General features: G+C 42.0%; 1 protein-coding gene across 4 annotated transcripts in view; it reads left to right on the top strand.

Moving 5' to 3' along the window:
• MKL1 (megakaryoblastic leukemia (translocation) 1) overlaps positions 1-20296 on the top strand; it is a 188817-nt gene that overhangs the window by 135885 nt on the left and 32636 nt on the right. For all 4 annotated transcript variants that reach the window (XM_008566683.1, XM_008566680.1, XM_008566679.1 and 1 more), the window contains one exon: positions 3867-3932. In XM_008566683.1, the coding sequence (XP_008564905.1) occupies positions 3926-3932 (7 nt within the window). In that variant the 5' untranslated portion in view covers positions 3867-3925. The remainder of the gene's footprint in view (positions 1-3866; positions 3933-20296) is intronic.

Here is a 20296-nt window from a genome sequence, read left to right as displayed (position 1 = left end):
GAGGGAAAAGGTGAAGGGGCTGGTGGAGAATCTGGAGTGTAAGGAAGTGGTCAGGGAGCAGAGTGATCTGACGGATCAAAAGATTGATCTGAGTCCGGAAAGGGAGGTCAGGCATGAGCTAGGAGAATTTGAGACGTAGGACAGTTTTGACAGGGAGAAGGATGCAATAGGAGATAGAAGAAGGCTTAAACATAAGGAATCTCTCTGGCTTTGCCGCCTTGGTGACAAAAGTTGTCTAGGTCTCTGAGAGTATCCAAATTGAGAGTACCATTTTCTGGTCACTGGGATCCATTGTCTAGTTTGTATTTAGGCCAAACCTGATTGCAATAGAAAATGAGACATTCGAGTTTAATGTCTTCTGGAGGCCAAGAGGTTGTAAATTGGCCAGGAGACAGCTTAGGGGTGTAGAACGTGGTGGTTTGGATCATAAGGATCCTATGTAGAGGGTGGGAGAGGAAACGAGTAATTCTAGTAGAAGGGTGACAACAAGGTCTCCCTGGAGGCCGAGAGATTGTAAATCGGCCAGGAGACGGCCCAGAGGCATAGAGTGTGGAGGTTTGGATTGTGAGGATCCCATTTAGAGGGTGAGAAAGGAGGTGATCAATCCCAGTAGAAGAAGGGTAACACCAAGGAGCGTCCTTGTTGGTGTGCACCTTCTTTTCAAGAGAGGAGCCACCAGTCGGCTAGAGGAGCATCCTCCAGTAGTTGGGCGGGCACAAGAGAGGTTCCCTCGGCCAGGCGCCTGGTCTTTGGGAAGTAGACAGTAGTCGTAGAAAGTAGTTGGGGGAACCTGTAAAAGTAGGACAGACCCACTAACTCACCCTGAATTGAGGCCAATGTTGGATGTGTTGGTCTTGAAGAGGCAAGAGGAGAAGGTGGGAGCCTCAGGGGCCAGAGGTACCCAGTTCAGCAGGTCCAGAAAGGGCGGCCAGGGGGCCAATCAACCCAAGAGAGGGGATAGTCCAAAGGTCCCAGCCAGGACCCTTCCCGGGTTTCAGCACCAAAATGAAAGAAAGTAAGCTGTAATGCTGTGGTACCAATCAAGCTTTATTAAAGGAAAAGAATCTGCTGGGCTGCACTCAAAATGGAGAGCAGCAGTCAGGGCTGCCCTCAAAGTGGAGAGCAGCCCCAGGCTTTGGGGTGGGAGAGCTTATATAGGTTGTAGGGCGCCAAGTGCTGGCTGATACAATCAAGGAGGGGCATTATGCTAATGTGGAAGCTCCACCTGGCTGATACAACTGGGGTGGAAAATTGTGCCCCTGCAGAAGCAAAAGGGTTTCTATTTCGCAGAAGTCATGAGATTTCTCATAAAGTGGGTGGTGGGGTGGTGGTGGCAGCCATTTTGTGCTTGGCTTTTCCTAAAATGGTGCTGGTTATGTTCAGAACCTATTGATTATTATTTGTATTTTATTAATGTAATTATTATTGTTACTGAGCTATAATTATAATTTATCCTGAAATCAAGTTCTTAGATTAAATTTGTTTTACTGAAGTTAATCATGTGAACTCCTTTGACCCTGGTCTGACCCACCCATTTTCCTCAGCCCCTTTGTCCATCTTATCAGAGAATAAATCTAGGTGATCATGCTCAATGCCTGTTATCTCAGCAGCACAGGCTTCCAGAAAATCTTGGAGAAGTAAGCAGTCCAGATTCTGGAATCAGAATGCTTAAGTTCAAATCCTGTTCCACCTCTTATAAGTGGGATAATCTTAGGTAAATTGCTTAATTCCTCTGGACCTCATTTTCCTTACCTGTAAAATGGGAGTAATAATACCTATCTCCCTAGGGATGTTATGAAGATATTTAAATAAGTTAAAACAGGAAAGTCTGTAGAACAGTGTCTGGCACAGGATATGAAGAGTCTTCAAAAAGTTCATGGAAGGGCCGAGCCCGTGGCGCACTCAGGAGAGTGCGGCGCTGGGAGCGCGGCAGCGCTCCCGCCGCAGATTCGGATCTTATATAGGGATGACCAGTGCGCTCACAGCGCTCACTGGCTGAGCGCGGTGCGGCCGGTCTCAAAAAGAACAAAAAAAAAAAAAAAAAAAAAAATTCATGGAAGCATCCCTATTATCTTTTAATTACATTTTTCCATGAACTTTTTGAAGTACCCTTGTTTACACTGTATAAATATTAGCTATTAGTCTTATTTTTATCTATTTAATTCTCCAAGACTTTATTTTTTGTGAAATAACCTCTTGGTTAGATTTCTCCCTTTGTATCATCATTTTGAGATCCAGTTCAGTTCAAGGAACAATGATTAAATACCTCCTATGTATTAAGTGCTGTGAGGGGCATATGTCAGTAAAATATATTTGCTTTTCTCCAGGGTCATAAACTGGTAGGAGAGGTATATTTGAGTATAAATATTACACAGGGTAAAATGTTACTATATATTTGAGTATAAATATTACACAGGGTAAAATGTTACTATACTTTTTACAAGAGATGAAAGCAAGCTCACAGGAGGCCCAGAGTAATTCTGAATGTTGGGGAAGCTCAGATGGAGAGGGTGGGCATTTGCAAGTGAAATGAATGAAGGAGGTAGGGAAAAGTTCATGGTCCTTGAGGAATAGTAACTGGAGAGCCTTGCTTGGGATGACTCAGAATGGTAGAGACACAGCACAAGTAAGGAAACAGCCAGTGAGCTCCCACTGTAGTGCGGGAAATCATGGCATGGTAAAATTGCTAAGAGAGGGTGTGAGGAGGTAGGGGACTTAAAGTTGGCTCAAACAGTTTAATACTAGTACTTGGGAGGATAGTGATACCATTAAAAAGGTAAGAAGTATGAGAAGCAGATTAGATTGTTGGGAGAAAGACAAGTTCTACTATGGATCTACTGAATTTGAGATGTACACAGGAGCCTAATTATGGTTCTGCCATTCTTGAAGGCCTCCCTAAAAAGTGCTGTGGATGGAAAAGGCAGATATTAGGACAGTATGATTCCCAGTAGATGCAGGTTCCCCTCAGATGTACCTTGCAGGGCCCCTGTAATCGATGGCTTACCATGTAAGGGGACTTTCCTTGGTCTGGGGGATCCTCCTAACCCTCCTTCTGTGAACATTTTCTCAGTCTCTGAATGATGACCATGCATTTGTCATTCTGTATAGTGTGTAGTTGTAACACCCTTTAGGTTTCATTGGCTTTTGAAATAGAGATAATTAATTTTTAACTTTAAAGTAATCCCCACTAAGATGTTTCATTAAGTAGCATTGCCGTGTGGAAACAGGAGAAACATCCGCCACTCTCCCCAGCCCGGATGTGCTTTGAGTCATCTAACTTGGTTGTTTCACCTCAACAGAAAAAGCCTCTAAGTGAAGAGGAAGAGGAAGAGAAGAAGTGTTTTAATGATATTTTCTAGTCTAGAGAAATGCATTGTTTGGTGAAAATAGGTAAAATAGATACAAAAGAAAAGATGTATAAATAACCAATACTTCCTGATCTATGTGAGTGGCTGTATCAGTCGCTATACTTTCAGTGATAAACATTTGCCAAGAAAATATAGAGAATCTGGAAAGCTTTTTCTGCTGGGTGGTGGTCCTCATTATGTTATTTGAATTCAGAATTGGTATTTTTTAGTCTCAGGAGGAGGACCCAGTGTTGTCGGAGGTTTTGAGCAAGAGGCAAGGCTCTGGTACTTGTGGACTGTTATCACCGTGCAAAACCCTTCGCAACTTCCTCTTGCCGCCCACAGCAGAATACGGAAACCCTGCTGTATCAGGCCACTTCTGCAGTTACAGACAGTCGCAATTCAAGGGGATCCTTCTTCATACCGCTCCCTTCTGTTTTTAGACTTTCTTTGCATTTGAAAATGTGTCTTTTGACTCGACTGACCCTTCATCCCTCCTCTCTCTTTGCTGCCCTGCAGTGCTACAGTTGAAGCTCCAGCAGCGCCGGACCCGGGAGGAACTGGTGAGCCAAGGGATCATGCCACGTAAGTGCCTCTCTCTCTCTCTCAGCATGTGGTAGAGTTGCTTTTAGGACATGATTGTGTGTACCCAGGATGCCATGGAAAACATCTTCTATCAAACATGGACCACAGGTTTTATTTTCTACTCTTTTCTTTATCATGCTCTTCCAAGATCAGGGACTCTCAATTGTTAAATAGTTGAGATAATGGCCCTAATTTGTCAAGTTCACTGAAACAAGCAACATTGGGCTTAAAGGGTGTCTTAAATCATCCTTTGCTTTTGAATTGCACCTTTGAAAGGGTTTCCACACCCAGTTACGCTTCCCTTTATAGGAGGGGCAGATCTTGAGCTGGGGTATCATGAGGAAGAACCCACTTCTTGCATATGCTTTGTCTTTGTGTTCAGGTTCTTGGGAAGAGAAACCTTTTCCACCTGGTAGTTTGAATCAACTACAGTTTTATTTAGAGCAAGATCCTCAGATATCCTAAGGCAGGCATGGATGTGAGCTTGGCTGAGTGGATTCCTTGATGGGGCTGTCACAGCACTGAGCTCATTGGGTGCAGAACTACATATCTTGGGGGAGAAATTGAAACCAAACCTTGGAATCCGTTAGAAGTAAGAAAATTTGCTTTTAACACCAACAGCATTATAAACTTAGTGGAAGCGGGAGCTAACAAGATTTTGCTCTTTTTGACATTTCTTTTTAAGTCATCAGCAGTGAACATAGGCTCTCCCTCTTTTCTGTTTGTATGTTATTACCACTTGGGTACACCCTAATGAAGTAAAAAAAACAACAAAAAAAGTCATACAACACTTCTGGCTTCATAGTGGGAGAACTGTTGTTTTTCACCTTAGCTCAATGCCTCTGACCTACTGCCACTGTATTTTCCTAACTCTCATTCACACATTCATTCAAAATATTTGAGTACCTGATATGTGCCAGTTGATGCAGCAAGATAAATGTCTCCTGCTCTCAGAAGATTTATATTGAGAGGGCAAGACTGATAATAAAAAAGGAGAAGAATAACTAAACAATAATTTCAGAGCATGGTAAGTGTTCTGAGATAAATTAACTGGTTGGTGTGTTAACAAGTAATAGGAATAAGTTGGGGTCACTTTGGATAAGATGATCAAGAAAGGCCTTCCTGAAAAGGAAATTTTTGAGCTGAGATCTAAAGGATGAGATGGGGTCATCCATTCAGAAGCAGGAAGAGGGCTTAGGGAGAAGGAAAAGCAAGTGTAAGGGCCTGGTGCAGGCAAGAGCTTGGCATGTCTGAGAAATATCAAAGAAGCCAGTGTGGGTGGGGCATGGTGAGTGAGGGGAGACGGGGGCAAGTGAAGATGAGCAAGGTGGGTGGGGCCAGAGCTAGGGCCTTATCACCCACACGGAGGAGGTGGATTTGATTTCAAGCACAATAGGAAGCCATTGAAGGCATTTAAGTGAGTGAGGATAGGATTTGATTCATTGTCATGGTAGTGGTATGTCCATTTCTAAGAGTTAGAACCTTATAGCAAGTATTAGAAGTCTCAGGTCTCTTTCTATCCTAAGTATCAGCCCGGAGCTTAAGTCTCAAATTAATCTTTTTGTTTACCGCAGTTCACTACCAAACTATTTACCTATATTATGCTCTCTTCTTCTATGGACCTCTAGTGAGGGACCTCCTACCCCCAACCCTTAAAAGTGTCAGGCAGCTTATACAGTGGATCAGTAATGTGATCAGGTAGGGCGATGCTGTGCTTTACAAATCACTTCAGATCTCCTAATCTGCAAACCTTGTAGAGAAACGAGTTATCCAGCGTCTCATCTACTTGTCCCTTTCACCAAGGGCATCGTGTATTTAGTGTCTATTTGGTGCCTTTGGTAGTGCTAGATGCTGCAGAGATTAAAGAAATATAAGGCACAGTATCTGTCCTTAAGACACTGAACAGCCAAAATTTGGGTAGCCAGAATTTACCCATACACAAAATAAAGAACAATTCAGTGCCAATCTGTGGGATGCTGACTGTAATTATAATACTAGTTCTGAGAGCATAATGCTACTTCTTGGTATCTGTAAAATGTTCAGAGTCTAAAAACCAGGCAGAAGGTAAGTTTCCTGCATTCTTTTTCCTGTCTTTTATTCAATAACAGGGGATAATGGAGATTATTGTTTAATAGAATTTATAGATTACAGTCTCCTTGCTTAGCATATCTTGTAGTATTCCATAATGTCAAGACAAATGATGCCTCAGTTATTGTAGTTATCTGCTTATATGCTCGTATCTCTGACTAGACCATGAACTCCTTGAGAAAGTATCTTATCTATACTTGCATTTTTGTCCCCAGTGCCTGGCCCTGAATGAATGAGTGAAGACACACAGTTGTAATGTGTAGTGTGTGCACGTGTGTATGAGAGAGACAGACAGATAGAAACTGTTGCAAACCTGTTGGAATTTGGGGCATGGAATTTGAGACAACGCTCTCATTCTGTCAGGAGCCCAGGTTCTAAAATTGTTCTGAATATCTAATTGTATACTTTGGGTTGTTCCCTGTATTTGTGTAGTGAGAATAATTGCTATTCCTATGGAAATAGAAATGACCTTCTTCCATTAGAATACTGTATTTTTGCCACCTACCAAGAGCCACCTTCAGCTGTGGACACAGTCTTGTTTGTCACCTTTTCCAATGGAGGAAGTATGCAACAATTTCTTAGATTATAAGAGAGAATGTTGAGACCTGGAATAGTTTCAGGTGTGCTTATCAGGTGCCATCCTGGTGATACATGGATAGGGTCTTGAGTTCCCAAAGATAAGGCTCTTTTTTTTTTTTTTTGCCAGACCCCCACCCAGTGAGTAACCATACCTCGCCACCACCCTGCATCCCTTGACTGCTATGTAGTCTCCAACATCCTCTGCCTCCCTGACATCCCATCACCCTGCTGTCTTCCACTAGCCCCACTCCTCACCCTCTACTCCATATCTTTTGAAGAAAATGTGAACGGTGCTGGGGGAAAATTGTAAATGGTTAGCAAGTTGTCGAGGTTTGGAGACCTGAAAAAGTAACATCTGTTGAAGTGCCCGCTTTCATTCTCATTTTGTTGGTCTGAGGAGTTTCTGAAAAGAGCCCTTTTACTTGTATTTAAGTCTGTTGTACATCGTGAGGCAGAGCCCTCAAGCCAGGGAAAGGAGCAAGATCGTCATGGACATATTTTGTCTAATTTCTGGTTTATTATACCTTTTATCAAATTCTTCTCATTCCAGTCTTTTTTCTAACTCTAGGAGGAGAAAAACCCATCCACCTCACTTCCTGGAACACATACACAGTTCCCGTGTAGTACTGGCTGTCGGTTCTGGCATCATGTCTGTAGGACACAATGTGCTTCAGTGGCTCCCTTCCTTTCGGGGTTGTTCATGTCTCTATATCTCATTCAGAGTTGGGGTATGGCCTTTCCATAAAGTTTAGGGGATTAGGAATCCCCAAATTCCTGCATACCTCTCTCTGCTGCTTAATATGCTTGCTCTGTTCATGGCATCTCAACTATGGAGTATAGAAGTTGGTTTCTGATGTGCTATTAAACAGGATTATTTCCCAGTACCCTTTATTATTCTCATTGTGTAAACATATTTCTTAAATTTAACACCACTAAAACCGTACCAAATACAGAGGGCCAGATAGTAGAGACTCACATAGCTTGGCCCCAAACTTTCTCTAGTGATATCTGAAGCTGTACCTATTTTGAGGGAGAGGAAAGATGGTACAGACAGGGAGCTGGTCTTTAAATCCAAGCCTTAAGACCAGGGATCCAGCTGTATCCAGGATGAAAACTCACATCTTTGTTCTCAAATGAGGCTTCCCCCACAGCCTTTCTCTTTGATGTTTAAAGGTGTACAAAGTCATAAGGTTAAGGTGAAAATTAAGAAAAACGTTCTGTCAATGAGAGCTGTTGCAGAAGAATAACCTTTTAAGGGAAAATATGGAAGTTCTGACCCAGACAGATGAGAAAAAAGTCTTCGGTAGTCTTTCTTGATGTGAGGAAGAACCTTGTTTGTCTCTTCCTTCTCAGCCTTTTGTTATTCTATTGAGAATCATTGAGAAAAAGCATAGAGTAGCATGTTTCTCATGCTACAGCTCACCCTCATTTCATTATTTTCCCATGCACAAGTAGTAGAAAAACCTTGATACCTTGGCAAACACATGAGCAAATAATTATTTTCGTCCTATAAATGCTCTGAGGTCTTTGCTCTGTGTCCTTGAGTGAGCTTATTTTTTTCATTTTAAATGGCCCAGCACAATTTCTGTGTGCCCAGCCATGGTCATTGGTGACACTTCTGAATGGTTAGGAGAATCCAAAGAGTGTGAGGCCAGCAAAACTCAGACAGGGCAGCCAACTAGTGTCAACCCAGAGGCCTTTCAGACTACCTGGCCCTTGAAAGGTGCTCAGATACATTGCTAAGTGAAAAAGTGAACAAAACAATGAGCTAGTTTTGAAAGGTTCATAGATACACAAGTAGGCCCCACGTATTTCACATTGAAACTAGAAAGAATGGCTCTGTGTAATGGGTTCCCACAGCTCTGTATTTTATTTGTTTTGGGGGGTTTTTTGGCAGCAGGCCAATATGGGGATCTGGACCCTTGACTTCAGTGTTACAAGGCAGCACTTTAACCAACTGAGCTAACCAGCCAGCCCAGGCAATGTATTTTTAATAAGCTTTGCTACATCTTGACTCCCTAACTCCTCAGTTCTTCGGTTTGATCTCTTTGTCACTCTTCAGCTAAAAATTATATATAATTTTTAGTTTTTTAGTTTTCGTAACCACCAGGAAGATAAACCAACCTCCTGAAGCTTCAGAGTTTCTTATAATAAGAAAGAAGCTGTGATTTAACATTGCCACTGTCAGGCCACCTTTATTAGGTACTGGGATGCCATGGAATCTTTTTTCTGTTACCATGAATTCAAAAGAACTTATATCTAGACCAGCCCTGTCCAGTAATAGCACTTTCAGCAATGATAGAAATATTCTATAATCCTAGCTGCTAGCCACATGTGCTGTTGAGCACTTGAAATGTGACACATTTGAATTGAAGAACAGAATTTTCTGTTTAATTTAATTTTAATTAATTAAAGTTTAAATAGTCACATGTGGCTGGTAGCTATTGTATTAAACAGTGGCGTTTTCTTCTGCCACTTGGGAATTAGGTTGATTTTGGGTAACTCAATACCTTTTTGAATTCAACTTCCACTTTTATAAAATTGAGATAATAACCCATCTTATGGGTTACCCACAGAGTTAGTTACCCACAGAGTAGTAACTTACCTACAGAGTAATTTGGAGGTCAAATGAGATGATATATTGTTTATGCTTTTGAAATGTAGCCAGTATTATTTTCATTTAAGAATGAGAGGAACATTAGCTTGGACCTACCATCTTGTGAATCTGACAGCAGCGTTACATGTATATATATTTTAAGTTCTGTCAAAACTAGTGTTTAGGAACAGTAACTATTTTTCAATAAATAAAATCCTTCTGGGGGCCGGCCCGGTGGCGCACTGCTACAGTGCGCCGCTTGGGAAGCGCGGCGGCGCTCCCGCCGAGGGTTCGGATCCCATATACAGACCGGCCGCTCACTGGCTGAGCGAGGTGTGGGAGCAACACCATGGGTTGCCATCCCATTGCTGGTCCCGGTCCGGTACGGGCGCGACACTGAGGGTTGCGATCCATTGCTGGTCACGAAAAGAAAAAGGAAAAAATAAATAAATAAATAAATAAAATCCTTCTTAATTTCACTTTCCTTCCTGCTGGTGGATTAAAAAACAATTGCTATCAGTTGTTAAAAGTCAAAGAACCAGTAGCCAACTTGGTACTCTGTTAAGATCATTGCCCTTTTGGTCATATATTAACAAGACTGTCATTTTATTAGCTTACCCTCTCCCTGGTAGTGAGTGTGTCTTTTTAACCTCTTTCTCTTAAAAATAAAACTAAACAAACAAGTGGCTTTGTTGGAAATACTGTTTTTTGATACCTAGGCAACTTGCCAAGAGACAGAAACGTTCACTGGTGGGGACACAGTGGTGATTCCAGGGCAGATAATGGTCTGGTTTGAGAGTGGTCTGCCCATTTTTTTTTTTTTAACTTACAAAGATTTAAGATGACAAAACTGTAGGTTTCGAGTAAATGTCATTTGTTTGCTTTTAAGTGAAGTGTTATACTGTCCAGGACATTATGTCTCAATGGATACTTCATAGGTTCGTGAGTGTGGATGGGGGCAGAACCCAGTCTGTTTGGGCCTTGATCCATATCCCTTTTGCTCCTGTCCATTTGGGAATTGCTAGCGGTTCTTTGTGGTGTTCTCCAAACTGCTGCCCCTGTGAGCCAAAGATGTTTGGCTAAGATCTGAACAGTGCCTCTTCCCAGTAGGACCTGGGGAAAGGCTTCCTCAAGCCCGGCCTTCCACCCACTGCACCAGTCTGGTCAGTGCCCTTGGGTTCCTGCTTCTTGCAGATGCTTGTTCTCATGGTATATTAGTGCAACCCACTTGGCCCTTTCATATACAAAAATATCTTTGGATGAAAGAGAGCGTTTCAGCTGACAGGTTAGGTCAGTTGGTTGGAGTGAAGCGTTATAACACCAAGGTCAAGTGTTCGGATCCCCATACCAGCCAGCTACCAAAAAAAAGTCAGTCCTTCCTTCTTTCCCTTCCTACCTTCCTCTGTCCATGACTGTTTAACTGTAATTGAATCCCTAGTTTAAATGGCATTTGATAATCACCATAATAAAGCGTGTTCTAGGAGTGAGGTTAACCTGATCTCTAGATTTAAAGCTGAGAGAAAATTGTGTTAGGTATGTGGCCTCAGGAATCTTCTCTTTTATCTCAGGAGAAGACCAACTAGGCACATCACTCCCAGGAGTTTTATGTTGCATTTGTGATAGGTGTTAGTGTTGTCATCTCTTTTCCTGCTGCTGTGGTACGTGTTTCTACCTCATGGATCAGTGACTAGCATAGAACCTCCTCCATGGCCAGTTGCTAACAAATCCTAAAATAGTGCTCTGGAGCGAATTGTGTGGTCATGTTTTGAGTATATTCGTTGTTGAATTCAAAGAAGAGTCCAATAGTGAGCTCTACTGAACAGGACTTCATATGAGTTCTTGATACAATTTAATACCTAAAAAGTAGGTGTTGTTTCATTTAATAATTGGTTCTTGAAGTATCTAAGATATCCAAGGTCAACTTATTTTCAGGATATTAAATGAACTAGAGGAGGTTATAAAGTTACACTTCATATGAGTTCTTGATACAATTTAATACCTAAAAAGTAGGTGTTGTTTCATTTAATAATTGGTTCTTGAAGTATCTGAGATATCCAAGGTCAACTTATTTTCAGGATATTAAATGAACTAGAGGAGGTTATAAAGTTACTTGTTGGTGCTACTCACCAATTTTACCTAAATGATCCAAATCCTAAAGAATCACCTGTCCAAGGAGAGCCCTGATAGATACCTGATGATGGTGCTGATTTAAAATTCTTCAGCGTAGTAGTATGTTATTTGTAGAAGGGCAAAGGTGATTTGGAGCTTGTATCTAAATAGGTGACTTAGGTGTAGTGATTAAGGGGCTTCAAAAAGAGGTGATAGCTTTTTGTTTCCTTAATTGTTGTGTGCTTTACCAAGGAGTATACACTGGATAATGGCTCAATCTTGAGCCTTGATTGGACTGTAGTTTTAAACATGGCTGGTCCATGTCAAAGAGAAGCCTGGAAGGTCAAGTTAAAAATTTATGTGGCCCCTAATATTTTAATCTTTTGTAATTCACTGTATCCGTTGACACTCATGCTGTACAAGAACATGTGCTCACCTCTCCTGTTCTTGAGCCTCTTTCACCACCAGTGGGTTAAGAGTGGGACACTCTTAAGTGTTAGCTGCACTTACAGTTTTGGGAAGGAAAAGATTTGGCAACCTTGAGTCTCTACTTCTTACATTCATTGTAAGAAGTACAGTTCTGCTGTTTTGGGTGGGGGTGACAGCACAGGTGCCAAAACAGGGGTGTTGGCCAGCCTGCATACCAAAACAGGATGTGTATGAAGAACGTTTTATGACTTAGTTTGGATCCTTGCTTGTGCCAGAATGTGTGGTCTTTTCTCCACACCCCACCACCCAGCCTCTTTCTTTGATTCACATGAACTTTTAGTTCTGGTTCTCATTGTCCTGGTAAGTCCCTAGAACTGTTGACACAACTCTTTGGTTAATGGTCTTTGTTGCAGGATATTTTTGTAGGCATTTTATTGTGTCAGCTAAAACAGAAAGTCAAAAAATGAAAGTCAAGCCCAGTTAGGTCTCAGCATTTGACTCCACACACATGCTGTTTCTTTCAGAAGTAGAATGAAACAGAAAAAATTTACAGCAGTGACAATACTTTAAGCTTAACATACCTTCTGGCACATGGCAAAACACTTTTACTTTATTTGATACTAATAATCACCCAGTGCAGTAGTTAGTATAATTGCCTTTTAGTGGATGAGGATACTGAGTCTCAGAGGTGTTACGTGACTTGCCCTATGTCCCACAGCCATGAAAGACAGAGGCAGACCCAATCCAAGTTTTCTGGCTGCAAACCCTGTGCTATTTCCTGAAGGTCACAGTTTATAATGGTTCTTACCCACACAGGAATTTTGTGTTGATAGTCTGCTGTGCTCTCACCCAGATTTCAACTTTGAAAATACTTGATAATTGAAAATAGCATCAGATCAGGACCTGTAGTTGGTGAGGTCAGGTGAAAGGTAGTGGATGTGAGAGGAATGCCATCCCTTTTATGCCCTCCAATACAGTTGCTTCCAGGTTGCTGCTCATGTGTGCTAGTTGTGAGGCTTGAAGGCCACTTCTGTCGTAACCCTTTGTTAAATCAGAGGTTCTCGATTCGTCCATGGATTCTCTTTGGAAAATCTTACACATCCTCTCACTAGACAGTCACCCAAACAAGCACCCCAAATTCAGCAATTTCCAGGGGATTCATAGCTGCTGTAAAGCTGCTGCAGCGTGCTCCAGGTTAAAAACCTCTACTCTGCCTGGATATGGAACCCTAAGAAAAATCATCTGCCTAATGCTAATGTCAACCCTTACACACCAGTGATTCAGCCAACCTCTGCTCTTCTGTCACTTAATGTGTGAGGGACCCTTCCCATTTCCTGCACTGATACTAGGGAGCCTCTGTGTCCCTCGCCCTCTGGGTGCTAAGACCAAGACTAACTACATTTCTATAGCTGCCTTCCATTGGGTACAATTACCACACCCATGATACAAACAGTAGGGTGTGAAATTCATCCCAGCTGAATTTAGGCCCTAGCCAGAGAGTGAGGAAAATGACAAAAAGCCCTGATTCTTTGACTCCCAGAAATACATGCATTGTGATGATCCTGAAAGCCCAGTAAGTTAAAACTCCTTACCCACACAGTCAGCAGACTTGAAATTTTGAATCAGGCTGTTGAGAAAATGTATCAAGTTCTTCCTAAGTGTGCATTTTAATCAGTTAGACTTGGTGGTGGAGACTGACCAAATAAAATCCTTACTTCCTCACCTCTTCCTTGATTTTTGTACTAGGGAAGCAATGATTTTCAAATTTAGGCGTCACCAGAATCCTTTAAAGAGCTTACTAAAGATTAAAATTCTCGAGGCCCAGGAATCTGCATTCCAGAGAGATTCTTGCATTCCACAGACATTCTTAATGGTTCTTGAACCACACATGGAGAAACATGGAGCCAAAGGCTGCTGGCATCTTCCCCCTTTCCATTTTTAGTGATGGCACAGAGTATTTTCCCCAGGAGTTCTCAAGTAGAGGAGAGCCCTACCAACGTGACTCAAGAGTTGATGGCAAATTCCTAAGACAGGTGAAGCTGCTGTGTATAAGACGATTGCACACAGGCAGCTCGTGAACTGCATCTCCAATGCTGTGCAAAGCCTGACTCATCTGCCCCTCTGTGGCCTTGTAACATGTTAGTGGTCAGTTTGGCAAGCTAATGAATTGCCTAGAGCTGTGTGACAAACTCTTGTGCTAGGCTAAGGGATGTGGCAAAAGACTCAGTTAACTTCGGATGGAGTTTTTGATTATACAGTGACTCCCTTTTCTACTGTGTTGGCCCCTCCAGGAGAGGGCTGGAGGGAAAAGGCATAGGAGAGTATGTGTCCCCTTGACATTTTCTAAGGTTAGATCTGAAGTCTTCCTTCTGTCCCATTGCCAGTACATAGAGAAGATAACAAGGCAGCATTTATTTCCAAAGGAGTAGCCAGTAAAAGAAGGCAAAATGTGAAATTGCAGATTAAAATCACTGTTGTTTTTGTTTTTTTGTAACTATCACGCATTTGCAGGGGGGAAGGTACTTGATCAGGGAAGTGTCTATTCCCTTTTTCACCTCCACTCTCCACTCTCTCTCTCTCTCTTGCTGAAATATACATAAATAAAATGATATGAATTTTGGAATCAGAACAACCAAAGTTTAGTCTTTATCTTACAATTGGTTGGAATGTGATCTCAGGCAAGTCATTTCTCAATTATAAATAATAGGTACCAAGTAGCTTAAATAAGGTAGTTCTTGACAAACTATGCAACTGTCAGGGGGAAACAAGGAGACCATTTGCAGCAGATCCTTTTTTTTTTTATGTTACTGTCTGAAAGCTTTTTGTCCATGTCAGGGTTGACAGGCACCATCCCACTTTATTTCTTTTCCTCATTTTGTTTCCTCTAGGCCCTGCGTTGCTTCCTCTCTCATTGTGTCTCCTCCCACTCTCCTTGTTCACTCTGCTCTGCCACCCTGGCCTCCTTCATGTCCCTCCATCACTCAGGCAGGTTCCCACTCAAAGCCTTTGCACTCATTGTTCTTGCCTGGAAGGATCTTCCCCAGATGGCTGTAGAGCTCATTCCCTTCCTTTAGGTCCCTGCTCAAACATCACCTCATTGGAAAGTCTTTACCTGACCACTCCATATAAATTGGCCCCACACCGTTACTCTCTATTGCTCATACCTTGCTTTATATTTCTCTACAGCATATACCACCTCCTTCTGTGTTATGTGTTTATGTGTTTTATGTGTGTCTTTCTTCACTAGAGTGTAAGCTCCACAAGAACATGGCTATGCCAGCACCAAAGCAGCTGGCTCTCAAATATTTGTTGGAAGAACGAATGGGTAATGAATGAGTAATGAGTCATCTGTAACCTCTTAGGGGACACACACCTCTGACACCACTTCCTCACCTTCTATTCACTTCTCAGTCTGGTGCAGTAAGTTTTTGCCTCCGCCAACCCACTGGCATAACTCTGACATCATTGGCCAGGTTCTAAGTATAAGTAATCCGCTGGAAACCTTGCAAGCCTTGTTTTGCCTGACCTCCCCACCATTAACATCTCTCTCTCGCTCTCTTTCTACCTACACGCTTTTTCTGGAAGCTTACTCCTCATAACAACTTTGGCTCATCCTCTCCTGACTCTGTGATCCTTCACAGATTCCTTTGCTGGGTTCTCTTTTATCTCCTGTCCTTGAATTCTGGGATTCTCTAAGATTCAACCTTGGAAGTAGTTTCTTTTGTCTTTACATGTCATAGCGCATTATCCCTAGATGATGTCACTTTAGTAAGTAGGTCCTATCGCCTATGCACACACATGATAGGATGTTGCACAACTAATACTCAGCATGCTCAAAACTGAATATAATCTCTTCCTCCTGATGTTAAGAAGTACATATCACCTGTGTAGTCTTCTTGCCAAAAATGTTTAACCTAAATCTAATTGTGAGGAAACAAATTCAGAATGTAGAACAAGCAATACGTATAGCAAGACAATTGGATTCTATACTTAAAACAAGTCAGTGTCATGAAAAACGAAAAAGGCAAGGGTGTTGCTCTAGATTGTGACTAAAGAGACAATAACCCAGTGCAATACACGATTCTTTGTTTTTGGTGGCTGGCCAGTAGGGGGATTCAAACCTGTGACCTTGATGTTATAAGGCTGTGCTCTAACCAACTGAGCTAACCGGCCAGCCCTAGTACATTATTCTTGATTAAATCTTGGATTGGGGGGGGAAATCCAAACAGTTATAAAAGACATTTTTGGGGGCATTTGAGGAAATTCAGATATGGACTGTACATAAGATTATATTATTGAATTTATGTTAATTTTCTCAGGTGTGATAAAAATATTTTAGTTATGTAAGAGAATGTCCTTAGGAAATTCATGCTGAAGAATTTAGTGGTGAAATGTCATGATCTAGCTCTTGTGTTTGTTTCTGTTTAACTTGTGGACAAACATGTAGAGACAGATGCAAAACATAAATCCTCTTTTGCAACCCAGACTCATTGCTCAGTATGAATTTTGATACACATAAGAAATATTATGATACCTAAGATAATTTACAGTGATTGGGGGTGGTATTGATAGCCATAAAGTTTGGTTCCACAACTATAGAATTGATAATTACAAAGCATGAGACATGAGGGAAATCTCAGTTCTGTTGATTTAGTATTCCAACTGTATGCTGATATATCACAATGGAAAAGGGGAAAAAGAAAATTTCATAATTAATGTCTGCAACTTATTTTCAAGAGATTCCATAAATGAAAAAAAAATTGAATATGTGTGGTATGAGAGAGATAAAACAAATATTGCTAAAAGATTACTGGTGAATCTAGGTCAGCGTTATATGGTTGTTCCTTATTTGTTCTTTTCAGTGTTTTTTTTGTTTGTTTGTTTTTCCGTAGGTTTGAAAATTTTTAAATTAGAAGGAAGGGAAAAGGGAAGGGGATCATGTGAGTGCAGACATGTGGGGGTGAAATGAATACATGGCAATTACCAGGTGTGTTTCTGCTAATTTTATTTTTTTACCATAAAACATCAAGTTAGAAACAATTCCCCCCGCTCCCCTCCATGCAGTTCTGATTACCGATACTCCCTTGTTTAATGTGGTGGCTACACATTGATCCTCAGGATAAAGTCCTTAATAGCACTTGAATATTGTGCCACTTCCTTCTGGTCTCCATGGTTTCTGATGAGAAATATGCTGTCATTTAAAATGTTTTTCTCTTGGTGCTGTCAAGATTTTTTTCTTTTAGTTTTCAAAAGTGTGATTATGGTTTGTTGGTACATATTTCTTTGGGTTTTTCTTATTTGGGGTCTGCTCAGCTTATTTGTAGACTTATATCTCTTGCCAAATTTGGAAAGTTTTTAGCTATTGTCTCTTTAAGTACTTTTTCAACCTCACCATCTTTTTCCTCTCCTTCAGGACTTCCATGACACAATGTTAGATTTTTTTTTTTTTCCCGGCTAATGTTCCACAGGTCCCTGGGGTTCTGTTTATGTTTTCTTTTTGTTGTTCAGATTAGATAATTTCTGTTGCTCTGTTTTCCAGTTCACTGATTCTTTACTTTGTCCCCTCTGTTCTGCTGTTGAGCTCATCCACTGAGCTCTTAATTTCAATGATTATATTTTTCAGTTCTAAAATTTTCATTTGTTCTTCTTTATATCTTCTGTTTCTTTTCTTTGCTGAGGCTTTCTGTTTTTTCATTTGTTTCAAGTATATTTGTAATTTTTCATCAAAGTATTTTTTTAAATTATGGCTGCTTTAAAATCTTTGTCAGATAATTCTAGCATCTGTCATCTTGGTGTTGGCATCTCTTGATTGTCTTTTTTTCAGTGTGAGATCTTCCTGGTTCTTGGTGTGCTGAGTAATGTTTGATTGAAATCTGGACATTTTTGTAATAGGTTATAAGTCTCTGCATTTTATTTCCTTCTGTTTTTGCTGGCTTTCTCTGACACTACTTCAGCAGGGAAGGTGGCAATGGTGCCACCTCATTATGACCAGGTGGAGGTAGAAGTCCAGTTTCCTCATTTGGCAGCCATTGACACCTGAGTTGGTGGTGGGAGAGGACCTTCTCTTTAGGGATGAGAGTTCCAGTTCCCCGTGTGCTCTCCACTAATTCCGTGGTGGGGGTGACCTTGTTATCTCGGGGCACTGGTGAAAGTCCTGGCTCCCCAGCAGCCCTCCTCTGACATCACCCAGCAGTTGGGGGAGGGGTGCCTCATTAATGCTAGGTGGGGGTATAAGTCCAGACTCCCCACCTGGTCTCCGCTGATACTGTTGGGAGGGTGTTTTACTGGCTGGTGAGAATAAAAGTCCCAGCTTCCTACTTGACCTTCTCTGATACTACCCCAGCAGGGGTATTGGGGCACCTCATTACAGCCTTGCAAGGGTAGAAGTCTAGACTCCCAGCTCAGCCTTTACTTGGGGGTGGGGCTACCATTTTTTTCTGTGGTGTGTGACTAAAGTAGGACAATTATTGTGTAAAGTTTCCGCCTTGCTATGCTGCCCTTTCCTGGTCTTTTGGTAGGAGGGAACAGAGTTCGCTGGGCCTTTTTTGAATCTACATCCAGTGGCATTTCCAGGTTGCCAGCTTCTTCAGCTTCAAATCTGGGATATATGAAGCAAAACAAAAACAAACACAGAAAAACCCCAGGGAACTTACCTCTGCCTCATTCCTCAGGTCCCAAGGTCCCTAGCCAGTCTGCATTCTTCTCTCCACCTTTCAGAATCTACTTTTGTTTGTTTTATATATACTGTCCCGAGTTTTTCCTTATACTTAGTGGGAAGAATAGAGAAAAATATATCTACTCCATCTTCCCTAAAGCTGGTGGTTCTGCAGTAGCACATTAAAGTCCTTAATGGGCTGGGCCCTGCCTACGCTTCCTGCCACATCATCCCCACATGCACTTGTTGGTCCACCCGTATCACACTACTTTTACTCTCCTGAATTTGCCTTGTTGTTTTACACTTTCATGTTTGAGCTCTTGCTCTTCCTCAGCCTCAGGTGATCTCCCCACTCCCGTCCTTGTCTGCCTGTGCTGCTCCTATTTAGTGTATTTGGGTTTTTATCTGTCAAATCTTCCTGAGCAGTTTATACACTCTTCCCTCAGATCAAATTTTGCCTCTTCTGGGGCCGGCCAGGTGGCGCACTGGAGAGTGCGCCGCTTAGGAGCGTGGCGGCGCTCCCGCTGAGGGTTTGGATCCCATGTGGAGACTGGTTCCCGCTCACTGGTTGAGTGTGGTGCGGGCGCGACACCGAGGGTTGCGATCCTGTTGCCGGTCCCTGGTACGGGCGCAACACCGAGGGTCGCGATCCCGTTACCAGTCAGTAAAAAAAAAAAAAAAAAGACAAAAAGGAAAAAATTTTGCCTCTTCTGTCCTTTTGTCGTGATCCCGTTACCGGTCAGTAAAAAAAAAAAAAAAAAGACAAAAAGGAAAAAATTTTGCCTCTTCTGTCCTTTTGTAGCACCTTAAATTACTTCTGTTCACTATTGTACTTCCATCTTGCATTGTAACTATTTGCCTTTCCCACCACCAGACTGTGAGCTTTCTCTGAGGGCCAGAACCCCATCTGTGTATCCTTGCCCTCGGTAACTAGCATAATACTTACTTGATAATTATTTATTGGATAAATGGATGGATGGATGGATGGATTTCTAGTTTCCCACCTCGTTTGTTAAATGTGTTTATTCCCATACAGACACACAGCCCCTGCTGATGCACTGTGTGTATGCTGCCTACTTCCACAGTGGAAAAAGAAACCCAACAGCCTTGCTAGAAAGAAGGGCTGCTTGGACCATGGCACTTCAGTGACCGCTGTTAACAGTATTATGTTCAGAGCCTTTGAGTTCCTCTGAATACAAAATTGTTGGTGAACTTCTGGCATATTATTTTATCAAGGATGGGAACCATCATTTTTATTATGTTAGCACCTAATAAAGTGACATTCAGACCCAGGCACATAATAAATATTCCTTAATGATAATGATGAGGAAATGAGGCTGGATGGTAATAGCTGTTACTCCTTGCTGAGAGGCGTTTCCAGAAATGCTTTGCTGATACTAGAAGACTCACTTGCCTACGTGTTTAAGTAAATCTGGAGCTGGTGAGGGGAAAGTGCTGGTTTGATGTCCTAAAATTGCTGAGATAGGTTGGTGTTTAAGCGTCCTCATTCTTATTCTTTGGTGCTAGATTAAATGAAGACCAGTCTGGCCATGGGGCTCCTGCACAGAGCCTTACAGACACTCTGAGCACAGTGCAGAGTTCCCCCTTTGCAGTGGATGCCAGGATATTTTTTAAAAGAAAATGGAAATTTTTTTCACTCTTTATTTCTTTAGTTCACAAATGACCCCATTTAATTAAGGCAGCAAATGTATCAGAGGAGAAATAAAGTGGGTGCAGGAGAGAGGGAACAGAATATTAATTGGTGGGGCCGGCCCGGTGGCGCACTGGATAGTGCGCCGCTTGGGAAGCGCGGCGGCGCTCCCGTCCGAGGGTTCGGATCCCATATACAGACCGGTTCCCGCTCACTGGCTGAGCGAGGCACGGGAGCAACACCAAGGCTTGCGATCC

The sequence above is a fragment of the Galeopterus variegatus genome, unplaced genomic scaffold, assembly GCF_000696425.1.
Source record: "Galeopterus variegatus unplaced genomic scaffold, G_variegatus-3.0.2 Scaffold262, whole genome shotgun sequence".
NCBI classification, from domain to species: Eukaryota; Metazoa; Chordata; class Mammalia; order Dermoptera; family Cynocephalidae; genus Galeopterus; species Galeopterus variegatus.
This window is presented reverse-complemented; position numbering and strand designations above follow the sequence as displayed.